The sequence below is a fragment of the Pteropus vampyrus genome, unplaced genomic scaffold (assembly GCF_000151845.1).
Source record: "Pteropus vampyrus isolate Shadow unplaced genomic scaffold, Pvam_2.0 Scaffold339, whole genome shotgun sequence".
NCBI classification, from domain to species: domain Eukaryota; kingdom Metazoa; phylum Chordata; class Mammalia; order Chiroptera; family Pteropodidae; genus Pteropus; species Pteropus vampyrus.
This window is the reverse complement of record NW_011889120.1, coordinates 93,915-111,196: the sequence shown is the minus strand read 5'-3', so window position 1 is coordinate 111,196 and position 17,282 is coordinate 93,915. Positions and strand designations below refer to the sequence as shown.

The following is a 17,282-nucleotide window of genomic DNA, read 5'->3' as shown; positions in this document are numbered from 1 at the left end:
TAATTCTTTGTAAGATTACAAGAAAAAGCCCAGAACTATTACCTATATGAATTTCAGATGATAAAAAAAGAGTAAAGGTATTAAAACACAAGTTTCCTTATTCCTATTAAAATCTATATCGCAAAGGAACCATCAGAAGCCTTAACTAATATTCAGGTTTTGGCAAAAAAATCATGGCACATAGTTTTACAGGAACCCGTCTCTACTCAGGAATTCCCATATTGTAATATTTTTATATATTTTATTTGTGCTGCTCATTAATATTAATAAGTACATCTAAATTTATTGAGTATTTACTTACTATATGCTGACTAGAAAGTAGTGGGAGTGAAATTTGAACTAAGAACTTGCCTTGTTCTAAACCTCAGAGGGCTAAGTCACTGGGACTCTTTTGTGTGACACAGTGGGCATGTTTAATGTGACATATAGTCATGATTCTTTAAGTACTCCTCCTCCTGCTGCTCAATAACTCTGGCTATTATAAATAATTCTTTAGCAATGGAGATTATTATATTTAGGCCTCAAAATACAAGGTTTCTGGAAATTCTATTCCTACTGTAATTATTTCCTTTGAGTAAAAGATAAGCAAAGACTAGTTAATCTAAATTTGATATCTGTTTTTCACATTGGATCATGCTGGTGATGGCCAGTAAACTAAGTTTCACAAATATAAACTGATATAGTTGCCCAAAAACGAACCCAGCAAATACTGGTGGGAAAAGCATGAACTATATACTTGAGTAGATATAGGTTCATTTCTTGGCTGTACCACTTAGCATCTCTGCATTCTTGTGATGGTTACTTAACCTCTCTGAGTCTGTTTTGTCATGTGTAAAAGGGGGCTAACAGTAACCACCTTTCAGAGGTGTGTGTGTGGGGGTACTAAATAAGTAACATATATTTAAGAGATTTTGCACCTTGAAATCATTCAATAAATATTAGTTAGAATCCCTGGTCTTCTGGGGTGGATTTGTAGGTAGCATGCTAGGACAGTCTGACCCAGATCACAGAGATAAATGCCTGGTGTTCATCTTCTTAGACATTAGTTTTTTCCTGTAGCAAGTTCCAGCGATGAAAGGTGAATTCTGGAACTCTGGGGCCTGGGTTGGGCAGTTTAGTGGGAGCTTGAAATACTACTGGGAAGTTAATGTTGGAGGGGAAGGGACTGAGCACCTCCCACATCCCGCTCCCAAGCAGTGGGCTTGTCGAGGTTACTCTGCTTTTACCCTTTCCACTATTCCCAGAAACTGGCACCTGTGCTGAGTTTCTCTTTGACCTTGGGGGAGCTAGCACAGCAAGAGGTCCTATTGTTAGCACATTGAAAGGAAATAATCATCATTTTATCAAGATCACTATAGCTATCACGATATCTGACAGACTTGGGAGAGTCTCTCTCTACTTTTTCTTCCCAGCTAAATTAGGAAGAACTTTAGTCTACTATTTGGTGTAATGCTTGGTTTATTAAAAAGCACCATCAATAAAATTTTTTTTGGGTTGCCCAAGAAAATACTGAAATATCATTTTGCAAATTAACTTCATTTCTCACATTAAGCTATATGTCTTTGAGAGGGAATGCCAGGGAACAAGCTACATAGAAAATTTAGTCAGGCTTTTCTGGGTTTGTGTGGAAAATTACAGGCACTCTGTTGTTCAGAGGCTGAAACTAGTCTGAGTTTCATTCTTGGAGCAATTGAATTTATTATTTTTTTTAGCTCTCAATTTGGCACAAAATAAATGGATACGTTTAATGTCTCTTGCAGTGATATTCAATTTTATAAGAAACTAATCATGAATAAACAGTGCCATCAGTAGAACAGGAAATTTTCCAGTTTACTTTTCATGTTGACACAAAAGGATAATTTGAAAAAAATTGACTTTTTCATCTAGAACTATCAAAGAAATACAATATATTTCATTCATTTTTATGTGATTACAGCTCTACAAAGACCTTACATGTGATTGAAAATAATGTGTTATGATTGTGTGACTTGAAGGTGGAAAAATATAGAAAAATGATTAGCAGACAATGAACCAAATTGTGATATTGGAAGAATCTAGTGCAACCCTGTTTTCTCTAAGTATGACAACAAATAATGAAAGAGAACCTCACATTCTTTACACTTCTGTAGTTGAAGACAGTAATTCCCTAAACTTTTTTTTTGATTTTTTATGAGTTTATTTGAGCCCAAACTGATGGCAGTGCCAGGAAGCAAGATCTCAAATGTTTCAGAGAGTGACAGTTTTGCACTAAACTTTCATTTAAGTCAATGAAAGAGTCACTTCTAAGATGCACTGGGTATTTAAATAGAAATAGTGCCTGGCAGTTATTCTTTTGCATCTTTGTGAAATATTACCAATTTTCAAAGAGCTATATTTTGTATGAAGTTTAACGTCAGTACTGAGAGTGGTACTCAGGAGATGTCAAATAACTCCATAGAATTATGGAGTAGACACAGGCATCTGGTAGTTTTCTATATAGAATACCAAGAGTCCTGCTCATGCAGAAGGTAGGAAGTCTACGTTTCTGACCTATGTTAGAGTGTTCGAGGAACGTACACTCTACGTGGAAATCCAAACTATTACAGAGATTCCGGTTGCACTGCATTAGAAAGAGAGACCCAAATTGTAACTATTAGCTTCTGCCTATAATTGTCTACCATACTCCAGTAGGCATTAAAATATATACTCACATGACAGACCAGGGCAGCATGAATCCACAGAACGAATACCTTTTGGAGCCTGCATGTGTAATATAACTTACCAGTTCTTTCATCCATAATGAAATTTAGTTATCTAATACCAAGTACAAAGGAAATTCACTAAAATCAAGACCATGCTCAGCTTCCAAGTAATGCCAAGTGATAAAATACAGAAGTTAAGCCTAAAAATCCAAGCTTCCTTATTCACGCAAATTGACTTTTTTCAGATTCATTTTCCTAGCAGTACACTGCCTACACTTTTAATTCTTGCATCTTAACAAGATCAGAAATAGATCTATATGCACCTTTGAAGAACAGTTTTATGCCTTTTAAAGAAACTTGAAAAGGGAGGCTGGTATTTTTTTTTTAGCACACATAACACAATTTTAGGCCTATAAATTAAGTTGAAGCATGAAGATGAGGAAAACTTTTAACAGTGAAGAAATTGGGCTCAATAACTAGCGTGATACTCGTCCTGGCAGTGGTTTGCCTGTGCATACTGATGTCATGAAGATGGCTTCCATGTTATTTGTGGAAGTACCCATGCTGCTTCCACTCTAGGAATATTTCATTTTGTTATCTCCTTGACTCCACATCTTTCTCTTCCTGCAAGAGCCAGTTCAGATAATAGAGCCAACAGAAAGCCTTTCCCACTCTTGATATGGAAGGAATCTCTTATCTCATACCTATGAAACTTGATTTATACTTTCTTACATTTCACTTTCTGTATTGTCCTAAGAGTATCTTTTCTACTAGAATTCAATATAATTTCAAGGAAGACGGGTACCTATTTCACCTTTATATGGTGCTAGTTGAAGGCCTTACACAAAAACATGTAATATTGAATAAAATGTCTTCTCTCCCTCTCCACTGCTGACTTTACATCACCCTCAATGATAATTCTCTCCAATAAGTATTTATTCATTAATTCTGTCTCCTTCACTGGCTTGAAATTTTTTTTTGCACCTCCTTAGCAAATTTTCTTTAATCAGTTGCATATTATGCAAAAATGAGTACTGATTTACTTTATGTTCCTCTTTAATTTTTCTTAAGCAGTTTCAAGTGTGTCTTTTTGAGATCCTCAACAAGATTATACATTCCCATTGTCAGGAACCATGTTTTGCTATTTGAAATCTTTCTGTCCTACCTCCTCACCCTGCACTGCTCCACCCATCCTCATTCCCTCACCCGGTGGCTCTAAACCAGGGCTTGGTAAACTATGGCCTGTAGGTCAATGAGGTGCTCTGCCTGTTTTTATAGGGCCTGTGAATCAAAAACAGCTTTATATTTTTAAATGGTTAAAAAGGAGCAAAAGAAGAATATTTTTCCAAATGTAAAAATGATATGAAATTTAATACCGGTGTCCATAAATAAAGTGTTTTGGAGCACAGCCATGCCCCTTCATGTGTCTACAGCTGTTTTCATGCTGCAACAGCAGAGTTGAGTAGTTGCGACAGGAACCTTATGGCCTGTACAACCTAAAATATTTACTATTTGGCTCTTCACAGGAAGTTTGCTGACCCTTGCTCTAAACATTTGCCGACAGATTAGTTTTAGGATCTGGTTATTTTCCTCATATGTCTTTAACTTTTAGTTTTCAGATATTTTTAAAAGTTTTGGCTATGGTTTTTATTCTGTGAGGAAACAGAAGGTTTTTAGAATCTCCACATCAACAAACAGGCTATAGCCACTGGATACGCAACTAGAACTATGTTTGTATGGGTACCAATCTGTGGAATGTCTCAAAAATTTCAAAAAACTATTTATGCTTCCAAGTGATGTACAGCAAACGCTCTTTAGGAAATGCAAAGCCACATTGGAATGGTGACCACAGCTTTTGTTACGATATTAATTCTGCATCATGACACGTGTTTCCTAAATCTGAGGTTAATACCAAGGCAAGTTCCATCAGATCACAGAGTTACACGGGAACAGAAGTAAAGAACATAAATGAATGAGATAATTTATTGACGAAGGAATAATTCATTTGAGCTCTTTACATAAAAGGCCACTTAAAAGTTTATGAGACTATTAAACAGAATAAAACTCAACACCAAGGACCTAGACTTGGGTCAATATATAGGAGCAATTACAGACTTTTTAATTTTTAAGAATTTTTTTTCTTCCATAGGAAATAGACTGAGGGAGATGGCAACAAACAGAAGAGAACTTCATATTATCTGCTCCAAAAATTTGAGAATTTATTCCGTATTTGTTTAATTTATTAAACCTTACCTGTAAGATGCTATGGTTTGGATTCAAAGTGCTCAGAAGACAAATAACCACAAACTAAAATATACATTTTCTCTCAAGTGATAACAATGAATCACTGCACAGGATAACAGCAGAAAAAAAAAGTATAACACAATTGTAAAAAAAAAAAATGTATTCCTTTACCTTGTTCTTGCTTAATCCGCTCTCTTTCTGCATATCCTGCAGTCAGGATATTAATTCTGTTAAGCCATCTGAAAAAAAAAATATCAAACTCAGTAACATTGCAACTTAATTTCTTATACTTTACATCTTAGAAATATTCAAGATGTTTAAGAATACATGAAATAATCCTACATAAAACACGTATTCCTTACTACTCTTGACACATGGAGTCTTCGATGAGCTATAATTTGCTGTAACAAATTGCTCCCACACCAAAGATGCCATTTTAATAGGAAAGTCTTGGGTAAATCTGTTAATAGGGCTTTGGTCATCTCAAAACCCTTCATGTTACAGATATTAACTATTTCTGCTGTTCTTTTGTTCTTCAGAACAAATGCCCCTTTAGAGATTTTTAATCAATATCAGATCTAACTTATCCTGATTAGGGAAAAAGTTGTAGACCTTGCCTGTCAAAATAAGTTTTACTTTGAAATACAAGTTTTGATGAAGCTCATTTCACTTTAAAGATACAAGGGGAAAAACACCTTGGGAGGACTTCAGGAATCTGTCTCTAAATACAAGGGTATTACGTTTTCCAAAATCAAATGAGCATATACAATTTTAACCTTTGTTTAGATCCTGGAAACTTAATTCCATGAACAATAGTAACTTAAAAATAAATCTTAGCTCTTTCCTCTTTCAGTAGTGCTACTATTGCCAGTGTAGGGGACTGTCTGAAGCAAACCGTTGTTTCAATCTCTTTCTTTTGTCCTGCCAGGTCTCTCCCAGTATTCATTATTTCAACCGTTTACCCTGCATCAGATTAGTAAATCACAAAATCTTTAAAGTAATCTGACAATTTCCCATTGATCATTATGAGCTATGATCCATATACTTTCTGAAATCAGAAGTTAAGGAAGAACCATCTTCCAAACAAGCCTGAGTAAGTCTGCAATCACTAGTATAGCTAATATCATTAAACTCTGGAACAATCTGATTGAAATATATTTTTAAGAAAAAGATGTATTTGGGAACTTTTTCTCCTAAGAGCCTATCTCCCCTGTTAATTTGAAGATGACATTCTTCGAACTAATTCATATATTTCATCATTTATGCCAAGTAGTGTTAACTGTGCATCAGACACTTAGAGCATCTTGAAAAGGGAGGAAAGTTGTGTCTCTAATAGATAAAATCACATTCATGGACATTGAAGCTTTAATTTTAAGAATCAGTCACTTATAGCCCAACTTAATTTCGACAAAATCTACAGTGTAATTATCACCTCAAGTATGTTTGGGAAGTGAAGAAGGGACTGGAACAAAAATGGGATAAAGATCGATCCGATGAATTCAGTAGCATGGTATGTATACACACGCTCCAGAAAACTGTAAGTCAAAAAGTCAACATCATGACAAATAACCTTTTTAAAAATGACTTAATCATTAGTAAAAAGGTCAAAATTCAAACCTAGTCTATAGGTCATTTGCAGTAAGAAAGGGGTTGAATTTGTACCACAAGGCAAATCCTAGTACTCTTGGAAAAGATTGCCCCGGTCCTTTTTGGATGAAAATGATAATACCACTAGAAGAATGTTCAGTATTGAATTTTAATCCAGTATCTCATATTTACTACTTTAAAGAATATCACTGAAATTTCATTTTATCAGAAGTCTAAAAAACAATGAGATCTTTATGAGATAAATCAGGAAACTAAAAAGAAGCTTCCTTAACTTTTCAGTTCAACATTTATTGTTTGCTATATACTGAACAATGAGCTATGTTTTGGGGGCACAAAAATGAATAAGACATAATTCTTGCTTTCAATGAGCTTAAGAATTGCTAAATTTCATAAGACAATTGAAATATTAAACTACTTTTAGGAAGAAAAATTCTGTTCATAATAAAAACTCTTTAGATAGTGTGTGTATAAACTCAGGCCACTGCACACAGTTATGATAGGCTGAACAATACAAAATATTAGTGCAGCCTTAGGTAAATTTGTCCTTACGGCATCATCCCCAATCTTTTTGACACCGGGGACCGGTACTCCTATGAGAATCTAACTCCTGATGATCTGAGGTGGAGCTGAGGTGGTGATGCTGGTACTGGGGAGCGGCTGCAAATACAGATGAAGCTTGCCCACCACTTACCTCCTGCTGTGCGGCCCAGTTACTAACAGGCCACAGACTGGTACTGGTCTGTGGCCCAGGGGGTTGGGAATCCCTGATCTAGAAGATGTATAGCTACCTATACACTTGTTGCAGTTATGATTTGGTATTTATAGGCTATTATGAACAGGAGATATTTATGCATTAATGAGTCAATTTATTCGGAGCCTATCTGTGCCAGGTACTGTTCTAGGCACTGAGGAAACAGATAAAAAGTGTCTGCCTTCAAAGTATTGTCTATCTTAGGAGGGAGACGGACAATACACAGGGATACAAACAAACATGTCAAGCAGTGCAAAGGTATTACAAAAAAAAAGCAAGGTAAAAAATTAGAATATCAAAGGTGCCAAGGAATGGGGGTGGCTGTTTTACGAAAAAGTAGTCAGGGGTACAAGTACTAGATTTAGAATCTTTTCAAACATATTGATGGGGGAAGTTCTTTAATATTAGGTCTAAATTCAGTACCTTACCATATCACCAATTCTTTAAAACAAGAAATGTAAGTTAGGAGATATTGGCCCCATAGTGAACAATCCAATGATGTTGTCAGTAACTGACACAGAATAATGTATTGAGAAGGAAAAAAGAGATAAGAATCGTGGGAGAAATGTACAAATATAATCACCAAATAGAAGTTAATAAGTTCTCACAATTAAAAGGACATATGTGCTGACATGATAAGGAATATATAGGCCAAATGAATTCAGTAAACAAGTCTGAGAATACTTGAGAAATGATGTTTTGCTTTCTTCCCACAGATTTCACAAACTGGAAACTTTTTTTAATGTTTCAATACTCATTTCTGAGGAGGAAACAGATGGATGGTGGCAGGGTGCTCAAAAGTGTTTTTGCAAATTATTTCACAATCAAACTTACAGCTGCTTGAAAAATAGGTGAGATTTTAATATTCTACGTGTGTGTGTACACACACACACACACACACACACACAGATTTGGGTATAGGTATATGCATGTATATATGGTTACACATATATATGAATCTGTGTATGTGTATGTAGATATAAACACAGACTTTATACAAGAAAATTAAATTTAAGGATTACTTTTTCATTCCCATTATCAGATCCTGTCACAACTAGCAATATATGTTTTAAATACATATGGTAACGCTTTAGAAATTATAAAAGAACCAGATAAAGGCTATTATAGGCTATTATGAACAGGAGATGCATTAATGAGTCAATTTATTCAGAGCCCATGTGTGCCAGGTACCGTTCTAGGCACTGAGGAAACAGATAAACAAAACAAAGTGTCTGCCTTCAAAGTATTGCCTATCTTAGGAGGGAAGACAGACAATACACGGGGATACAAATAAACATATGTCAAGCAGGAGCAAGGGTATTACAAAAAAATTCAAGGTAAAAAATTAGAATATCAAAGGTACCAGGGAATGGGGGGTGGCTATTTTAAGATAAAGTGGTCAGGGGTACAAGTACTAAATTTAGAATCTTTTCAAACATATTGATGGGGAAGTTCTTTAATATTAGGGCTAAATTCAGTACCTTACCATATCATTTGGCCTATATATTCCTTATCATCTCAGCACATATGTTCTTGTAATTCTGAGGACTCACTAACTTCTATTTGGTTATTATTTGTACATTTCTCCCATGGTTCTTATCTTTTTCCCCCCTCTCAATTAGTATAATTATAATTATTATAAGTATATCATCTTTTGAAGACTTAGGTACATGTCTTTAAAAGATTATATATAGAATGAACCAGCACCCAGGTCATTTTGCTGTTATATAACAATCAGATTAGTGAATCGAGTCGTTGGAGGGTGTCTCTCCCTATTACTAATTCTCTATGAATATTTCCAGCACTGACTCTCTCCATTTCTAGTAATGAGTAATTTTTTTTTAAACTTGCCTATTGAAAGTAGACATCAGGAATATGCTTTTTTTTTTTAAAGCAAAGCAAAACAATAAAAGTACATTATACTTAAATTTTAAAAAAGATTCAGTATTTCAGGACAATTTAATTCTGAAGGCTGTAGTGCACTCTTAAACATATGATGTGTAGATGATATATTTGATCAGCTTCATTTTGTCTTTGACCCATTGCTTAGAAAAAGGAACAAGGTGAAACACATGCGTTGGGTTTAGTTTCTGTGGTATCCTGAAACAGATATGTCCATTGCAGTATTAGGGAAGAGTAGTAACATCACTCACTTCTGAAGTTATTGCTAACACAGGGTAGGGAATGCAGAACAAGAATGGCTTTACAGTTCATAAAAATGCATTTTTGAACAGGCTATTTTTGAAGCCTAAGAAGACCCTGATTAGCATGTATTGCAGATGATTAAATCACATTAATTCTTAGATGGAGGTGACTGTTCTAGTGTATTCATCTTGAAAGGTAGGATATGCTCATATATACTACTTAGTTTCAGTTTGGTCATGATGTGAACATTTCATATTTCTTCCAAGGGCGTTGAGCTCAACATGTAGTGAAATGGATAGTGAATAATTAGAACAGTAGAATATAAAATTATTAAAACACAAAATAGAACGACATAGTCCTCCCATGTCATGTGAAAAAACATTTTTCATTTTGAAAACATTTTAAGGAGAAAAAGCTCTCCAAATTCTGATTGTCTAGTGTGAAATTTCAAGAATGGTAACATATTAATCAAGGGAACATTATAGAAACTACATGAAAAGCTCGGTTCCATTATCAATAATAAAAGATTTTATCAAGTGTTCTCAACACCTTTCCCTGCCATTTCCTTGTATTCACATCCTTGCTTTGGAATAACCATGCCTGTACTCCCAAGTGTCAAAGAACAAGATTACTTAAGAGTTCATTTAGTGTGTTCAAGCACATTTATGATGCTGTAGAATTTTGTGCTTAAAAATATCTGGATACTAATTTTTAAGAGAAACACAAAGAAAGGTAAATGAGGTAAGAGTCCAAAGTATGTAAAAGGAATATATATATTGCTAGCAAACATTTTATAGCACTTAGGATTTAGTAGGCTTTTATGGGTGCTTATTTATTCCTCACAAAAGTCTTATGGGTGGAAATCATTATTATCTCCATTTTTTAAAGGGGTTAATACTCGGCATAAAGAGGTCAAGATCTATGTCCGAGGTCACACAGCTAGTCAGTAGGAGAGCTGGGATTTGGACAGTCTGGTTCCAAAGTCCATGCTTTTGGCCACTATATATAACCTCCTTAACTGTCAGCAGGTTTTATATACATAATATGCACTGCCTGCTAAAACCCTATAAAGAAAATTTTTCATCTTCAATCCAATTTCTATGAATCTAGAAAAGGGGGAGGGGGAAGGAAAGAAAAAGGAAGAAAGAATCCAACTCATAAAAGGTAAAGTGGAAACACAAAGCACAATGTTGTAGATGATAGAAAAAGAATATATATATATATTTATATATATATATATATATTTTCCCAGAGCCACCTAATAACCGCATAGCTATCTAATCACTTGGCTATACAGTCCTGACCAATGATAAAAGTAAGGTGACAGAAAGAAATACTGACTTTGCTTAGGCCTGAATTATTGAGATGGATGTTCTGTCATAAAAATCAGCACTAGGAAAAGTCAGCTTTTTTTGTGGGTATCTTTTTTCCCCACCTGGGAATAAATTTGAAGACATATTCCTGAAATGGACTTTTAAAAAAATATATTTTTTTGCATTGTTTTTGAGCCTATACCTGGATTCAGGCACATTTTTGGTGAACTTGACAGTCAATGAATTTATTTTGACTTTTTAAATATTATTCTTTAAAATTAGGTATGGTTATATTTTATTTTAAACAGATCGATCTAGAAACTTCAGCAACATGATTCCCTAAGTATTAATGTGGAAAACTTAGAATTCTAAGCCTTGCTGACTTTCTAAGTACTTTGAAATTTAAGTACACTTTACCTGTTCATGTCATCAAGATGCTCAGCAGCAAAATAAAAGCTTTTGATTTTAGGATGACAGGCTTTGAATGCACTGCAAAAGAAAACAAAGTACATTTATTTTATTTCAAATTGGGAAATAAGTTAGAACAAAATCATTTTTATGGGTAAAATTACCTCAACATCTAACCTGAGTTCACATGAATAATGCTTCTGCCACGATGACAGAAATCAGTAAAAACTTCAATTTTCTGCCCACAAAATGCTTTCTTATTACCTCAATTTGAAAGCTTTAGACAAGCAACATGTAATTTAAAAGCTAGAAAAATTTTAAAAAGCCTTCTCTTTTCTCCCTCTTCCCCAATAAAATCAACTTACTATTTCTTGCGGCATTCACTGGCTCTATCAATTTTAAATTCAGGCAGGCTGATGAATCCTTCTGCTTTTTCATCCTAAAGAGGCAACATTATTGTTTAGGATATTATATACAAAGGTTTGAAGCCGATGATACTATGTAACTATGCTTTAAATATCTATACTAATAAATCTGTTCACTTAATTCCTTAAATTTGACATTTTAGAGAGTAGAATTCTACTCTTATCCCTTATATTCCATTAATTTGAAGGTATATTTTGAACATTTAGAATACTATACGTTAAAATATAGAGAGAAAATTTAAAAAATCACTTTGTATTACAATAAAGATAGAAAATTATTTAATTCTCAAAGTGAAACATGTTTTGTAACTATCTCATCAGAATATATATATACTTTTATAACATATAACTTTATTCCACATTTACAATTCACAATTTTCTATTATTTTTAGTGCTCAGATATAAAATAAAGGGAAGTTTACTACTTCAATTCTTTTTATTCTCCAAAAAAATCTCTTATCAAATCTGAATTAAATAATTGCTTTGTGTATTCAAGAATTTATAAACAAAATAGGTTAACATAATCTTCAAATATCTGACTTGGTATACATGCCATACGTATGTGTGTGTATAAATATATATGTTATTTTTCACTTGGAAAATTAAATGAAATCTATAAAATCCTTCTCTCTCTAATGAGGGATGAAAAAACAAGGAAGAAAAATTATCCAAAATCTTACATTAGACACAAGTTATCCTAACTATGCTAAGATTAACTTTGGCTTAAACCCTTTAATCGATGTTGTCCCTTTCGTGCTCATGACCAAGCTCCTCAGACTTTTACTCTCTTAAACTTTGATCTGTGCTATACTAATTCATGGCTTCTGATATCTCGAGTTTAAGTGAGATTAAATCTCCATTTGCTAGCTCAAGAAAAAAAAGTCTCAATTCTTTTACTGTGTGTGTGTGTGTGTGTGTGTGTGTGTGTGTGTGTGTATGGAAAAACTTAACAAAAATTCGATGTTACTTATAGTGACTAAAATGTTATAAAAAAGCAGTATTATAATTTTCAATATTTTTCAATATTTGAATATTTTTTTCTTCCACTCTTACAGTAAATACAATAGTCTCAAATTTCACAGCTTTGATTTCTGTTATGTTACCCTGATGCCATCAATTAAAAATTTTTAAATTTAAAACAATTTTAAATATTTTGGGGGTAGTTATTATCTTCTCACTATGATGTGATAAGGGACTTTTACATTTCTCCTAAAAAAATCACACTAGGGTATTTCTTGCAATATATACTATGGAATTATTTACTCACTTCTCACAAGGCTAACACAGTAACAATAACTCACTGAAACTTAGCTACTGTTCAATAAAAAGAGGCTAGTTTTTTTTATTACCTAAACTTTGAAAGATAGACTATAATTTAGCATACAACAGGCAAATCTACAAGTGACCTTAAAATAAAAAGAGACAGAGAACACTATATTTTGATAATACTGGATTGGTGTGTGTATATATGTGTGTGTGTGTGTGTGCGTGTGTGTGTGTGTGTGTGTATGCTAAGTGAAAGTGTAGGAAAACTATGTTTGCTCACTATATCTAAAATAAGATACACTTAGTGACTTAGTGAAATAGAATATTTTTAGGTAATTGTGTGATGGTCAGAAAAAAATATCAAAAGTATAGAAAATAATCAAATCCTTCTACACAGGTAATATAGACACTTATAATAGTGAAACAGTAATTTGAGATTTCACAAATAAAACAAGACATCAATTTGAAAAACATTACTAATAGCATATGTTTACTGAATACTAGTATGTACTAGGCATTGTTTTAAGTGGGCTTTACATGCATTGATTCATTTCATTCATATGAGAGCCCAGTGAGCTAGGCATTATTATTACTCCCTTTTTGCAGATAAGGAAACTGAGGCATAGTAACTCAGGCAGTGTTAGGTCTATCTTAACCATAACCTAACATAATATAAAATAACATAACAGCCTGTCTAGAAAACAAAAAATTATCTATACTATATGTTATAATCAAAGGCATAACGTTATTTTAAAAAATTAATCTTCAAATGCAAATTAAATAATGTCATAATAGTATTCATATGACTATTTAGCCAGCATATTGCATTAAACCATGTACATGTTTTTAATTAAAATTTTTTTCAATTATGGTTGACATTTAATATAATATTAATTTCAGATGTACAGCATAGCAGTTAGACATTTATATAACTTGTGAAGAGATTCCCTCTGCTTAATCTAGTACCCACCTGGCATCATGCATATTTATTACAATATGATTGACTATATTCCTGGTGCTAAACCATGTCTTGTTTTTGAGAAAAAAAAGTTAAAATAGAAATTATTGCTAACAAAAACTTAAGGTGAACTGATAGATAGCTACGGCAAAGGAATCAAAGCAAATGTAGTATAAAGGCAATACCAATGAATAAGGTATACACTTGTGTATCTGCTGTGATATGTGATAGGTTGTGATATAATTACTTTGGATAAAAATCTGTTTACTGCAAATTAAACAAGAAATCACAAGAACAATTTAAATGTATTATATACACCTTCAAGCCCCAATTGAGCCAAATGAAATGAATACTTGCAGATTTTCAAAACTAGTCTACTAGTTCATTTTTTTCTTTAAGAAAATAAATTCAAGTGATATAAATTTACTTAAATTACTAAAGGACTTCCTTCTCTGCCCCCCCCAAAAAAACCAGAAAAGGATTTAAAACCTTGAACAAAAGCAAGATATTTAACAATTTATGTCAAATTTCCAAATATAATCTTTTTAGTTAAGCTATTGCTTGAATTAGCTTGGATTTTTAATTAGATATACAGGATTTTATTATACTTTATCTGTTTCAGATATGTTGCTACATTAGAATAAAAGAGACAAATATCTTTCCATAACCCCAAAATGCAATCATTTTAAGAAGGCATACTAAAAAATATCTAGCAGAAGTCTCCTGAGTTAGCCATAAGGTGATTATGATTTTAAAACGTGTCTCAAAACAGTGATTCTTTTGGTTAAAGATGCAGAATAGATGGCAAAGAAAATGTGCCTTGTCTTACCTCCTCATTAATATACCAATATAGGGATGCATCTTTAAGGACAAACCAATATTTCTTCCATTTCTGTGAAAAATAACTCTTCGCGTCTTTCTTTTTCCAAAGCCAGCCCTCACAGTCACCACGGCCAAGATCTTTGCAAGAAATTCGTCTTTTGCTCTTGCCAGCTATAGGACCTAAAGGTAATAGTGGGTAAAAAATGCTCTTTAAATTTTATACAGGTGTGAAGGTAGAAGATTAATCTATAGATCACAAAAATAAGTCTGGGTACTTAACCTTAAAATTTTTTTATTTTCACATTGTATCAGAATAGAAAAATACGGATTTTGATAATACCTTTTCCCCCGACATAGGTGACATACAATTTAATCAAAAGTGTGTAATCTCATTCTCAAAACCTGTTGAGACCATCTGTTGTAAAAGGCAGCTTGTGTCACAATTGACCCGAAAGAGAAGCTGGTCTTGGCAGCATCTGCGTTCAGGGATTGTGCTCTTCCAAACCACACCGGGCCCAGGCAAGAGAGGGCGGGGGGGAAGTGTGCTGGTCATTATCACAGTGCAAACTAAGCAAGTAGATGCTTCGTTTCATTTCCTATTCTTACCTTTACTTTTCTTCTTTGATTTGTGCTGCAGAGAAGACTGCTGAAATGTCTGAAATCAAAGATAAGGAAGAGTGTTATCTGATAGGGTGCCATCAGGAGCGCCATCATGGTGCACAGAGCTTGCAAGAGCTGAGCGATGACTCTGAACCCAGGTCAGAGAAACCACTTTTTTCCCTACGGTCTCAAAACAAATTCATATATATCATGTCACTCAACTTTCTAATTTCCTGTGAAGCAAGAGAAGATACTATCTTTGTTCTTATTTTGTAGGCAGAGAAGTCAGGGCACAAAGCAGTGGTGAAGCTAAGGGCTCTTACATATGCATGATACTACTTCGTACCTTTTAAAGGGGTTTATTGTAATTTCTCAGGCAATATCTCATTTGATTCTCACAAAAATCTTATTAAGTAGGCAGGGAAATATGACTATCACTTGTTCCTTTGAACTTCATTCTATTACATAAACCACCATCACCTACTGATCTCATAGGCGCTTCTCCTCAGTTGCTAAGTATTTTGGTCCTTGGATGAATATTTTCTTCTCACACTGACTTCTGTCACTATTATTGGTGACTAATCTTCATATAGGGGATGTCAACACTTTGTCTCCTCAGTCCCTCAACTTTAATGATCTTTATTTCTCCATCCTTCAGCCACTCATCACCATGACCATATATCATATTAAGCATACTCCAACCTCGCTGCCTGTATTATCTACATTTTACATAGTCTAATACTCCTATCTCATCAATTTTTAGAAAATCTTCATTGAGGTATCCAATTCATTGACCTTATCACCCTCTGTGCCTTTATTTCTTTTCTTTCACTTGGTTTCCATAGGACATCATTATAACCATTCCCTTGAATAATGCTTCCTGCATCATACTTGCCTGGCTAAACAACCATCCCAGTTAAACCTGCCTGTCTACTCTATGCTAAGTACTGGAACAGCTTAATGTCTTAATAGAAAAACCCACAACTCTATTGACTGGTCTAGCTTTAAATTAATGACTGTAAATCATCAGTTCCAGTCAGACAGTCTACTAAGCTACATTGTTCACTGGTGTAGTAAGTTTAATTATGTTCATGATTAGTTAGCTAACAGGCTACAGAAATAGCATGTGTAATTGTAAATCATAGATAATCCTTCAAAATGAATTTTAGGTATCAGATTCTTCTTTTTCTTTACAGAGGTTATGTCTATTAGGGGCAACTGGTCTTGGTTTTATACAATACATTTATATTCTGTGACATACTTTCTTATTTAGTATCTTTGCTCATAAAACAATAGAATAATAATATTCTACGTATATAATAGTTTTCTTGTTTTGTATATGGTTAACACAATTTTCATGAATATAATATTCTGGATGGATACCAGTCCTAAAGAAAAGGATCAGATAATTTACTGTGATACAGTGTAACCCAGAAATAATCACTCAAGTGTCAAAGCAATATAAATATGTATGTATGTATATATATGTATGCATGCATCTATGTATGCATGTATATGTGTGTGTACGTGTGTACGTGCATGCATGTGTGTGTGTGTGTGTATAAAACTTTGCAGGATCCATGGCTACCGAAATTCACAATCAGTTTTGGAGAGAAAGCATAAAAGATAAAACCCATTATGTTGTGCTGATTTTCTTGAGTGCACTTTGCTTCAGAATAATAACTCAAATAACAACTCAGGCTACTATGCTTAAGTATAGTTAATTTATATATAGTTATTTTCCCTAAATTGTTTGGCTGTAAAATTACTGATTGGGTTTCTTTTTTCCTTTTGTGTTTCCACAAGTAATCATTATAATTTTACAGCTCGTTATTTTTACAAATGACAAAGATGGGGGTGGTTTGTTTTTAGGAAGCTATATTGATAACAGACGGCTTGAAAGATTTGAGTTATATAATGTGCCTCCTATGCATTTTGCATGCTATTCCTTAGAATGTGGAGGTTTACCTTTAACTCTATGCAAAAATATATTTTATGCTCTCCAGGTTTTCTTTTTCACAAGATTATCTTTCCTTTCCCTATAAATATATTCTCAAACCC

General features: G+C 33.7%; 1 protein-coding gene across 2 annotated transcripts in view; it reads right to left on the bottom strand.

Moving 5' to 3' along the window:
- CNKSR2 (connector enhancer of kinase suppressor of Ras 2) overlaps positions 1-17,282 on the bottom strand; it is a 130,215-nt gene that overhangs the window by 33,616 nt on the left and 79,317 nt on the right. For both annotated transcript variants that reach the window (XM_023522342.1, XM_023522343.1), the window contains 5 exons: positions 15,228-15,276; positions 14,629-14,801; positions 11,516-11,589; positions 11,160-11,231; positions 5,097-5,164 (listed from right to left, as the gene is read on the bottom strand). In XM_023522342.1, the coding sequence (XP_023378110.1) occupies positions 5,097-5,164; positions 11,160-11,231; positions 11,516-11,589; positions 14,629-14,801; positions 15,228-15,276 (436 nt within the window). The remainder of the gene's footprint in view (positions 1-5,096; positions 5,165-11,159; positions 11,232-11,515; positions 11,590-14,628; positions 14,802-15,227; positions 15,277-17,282) is intronic.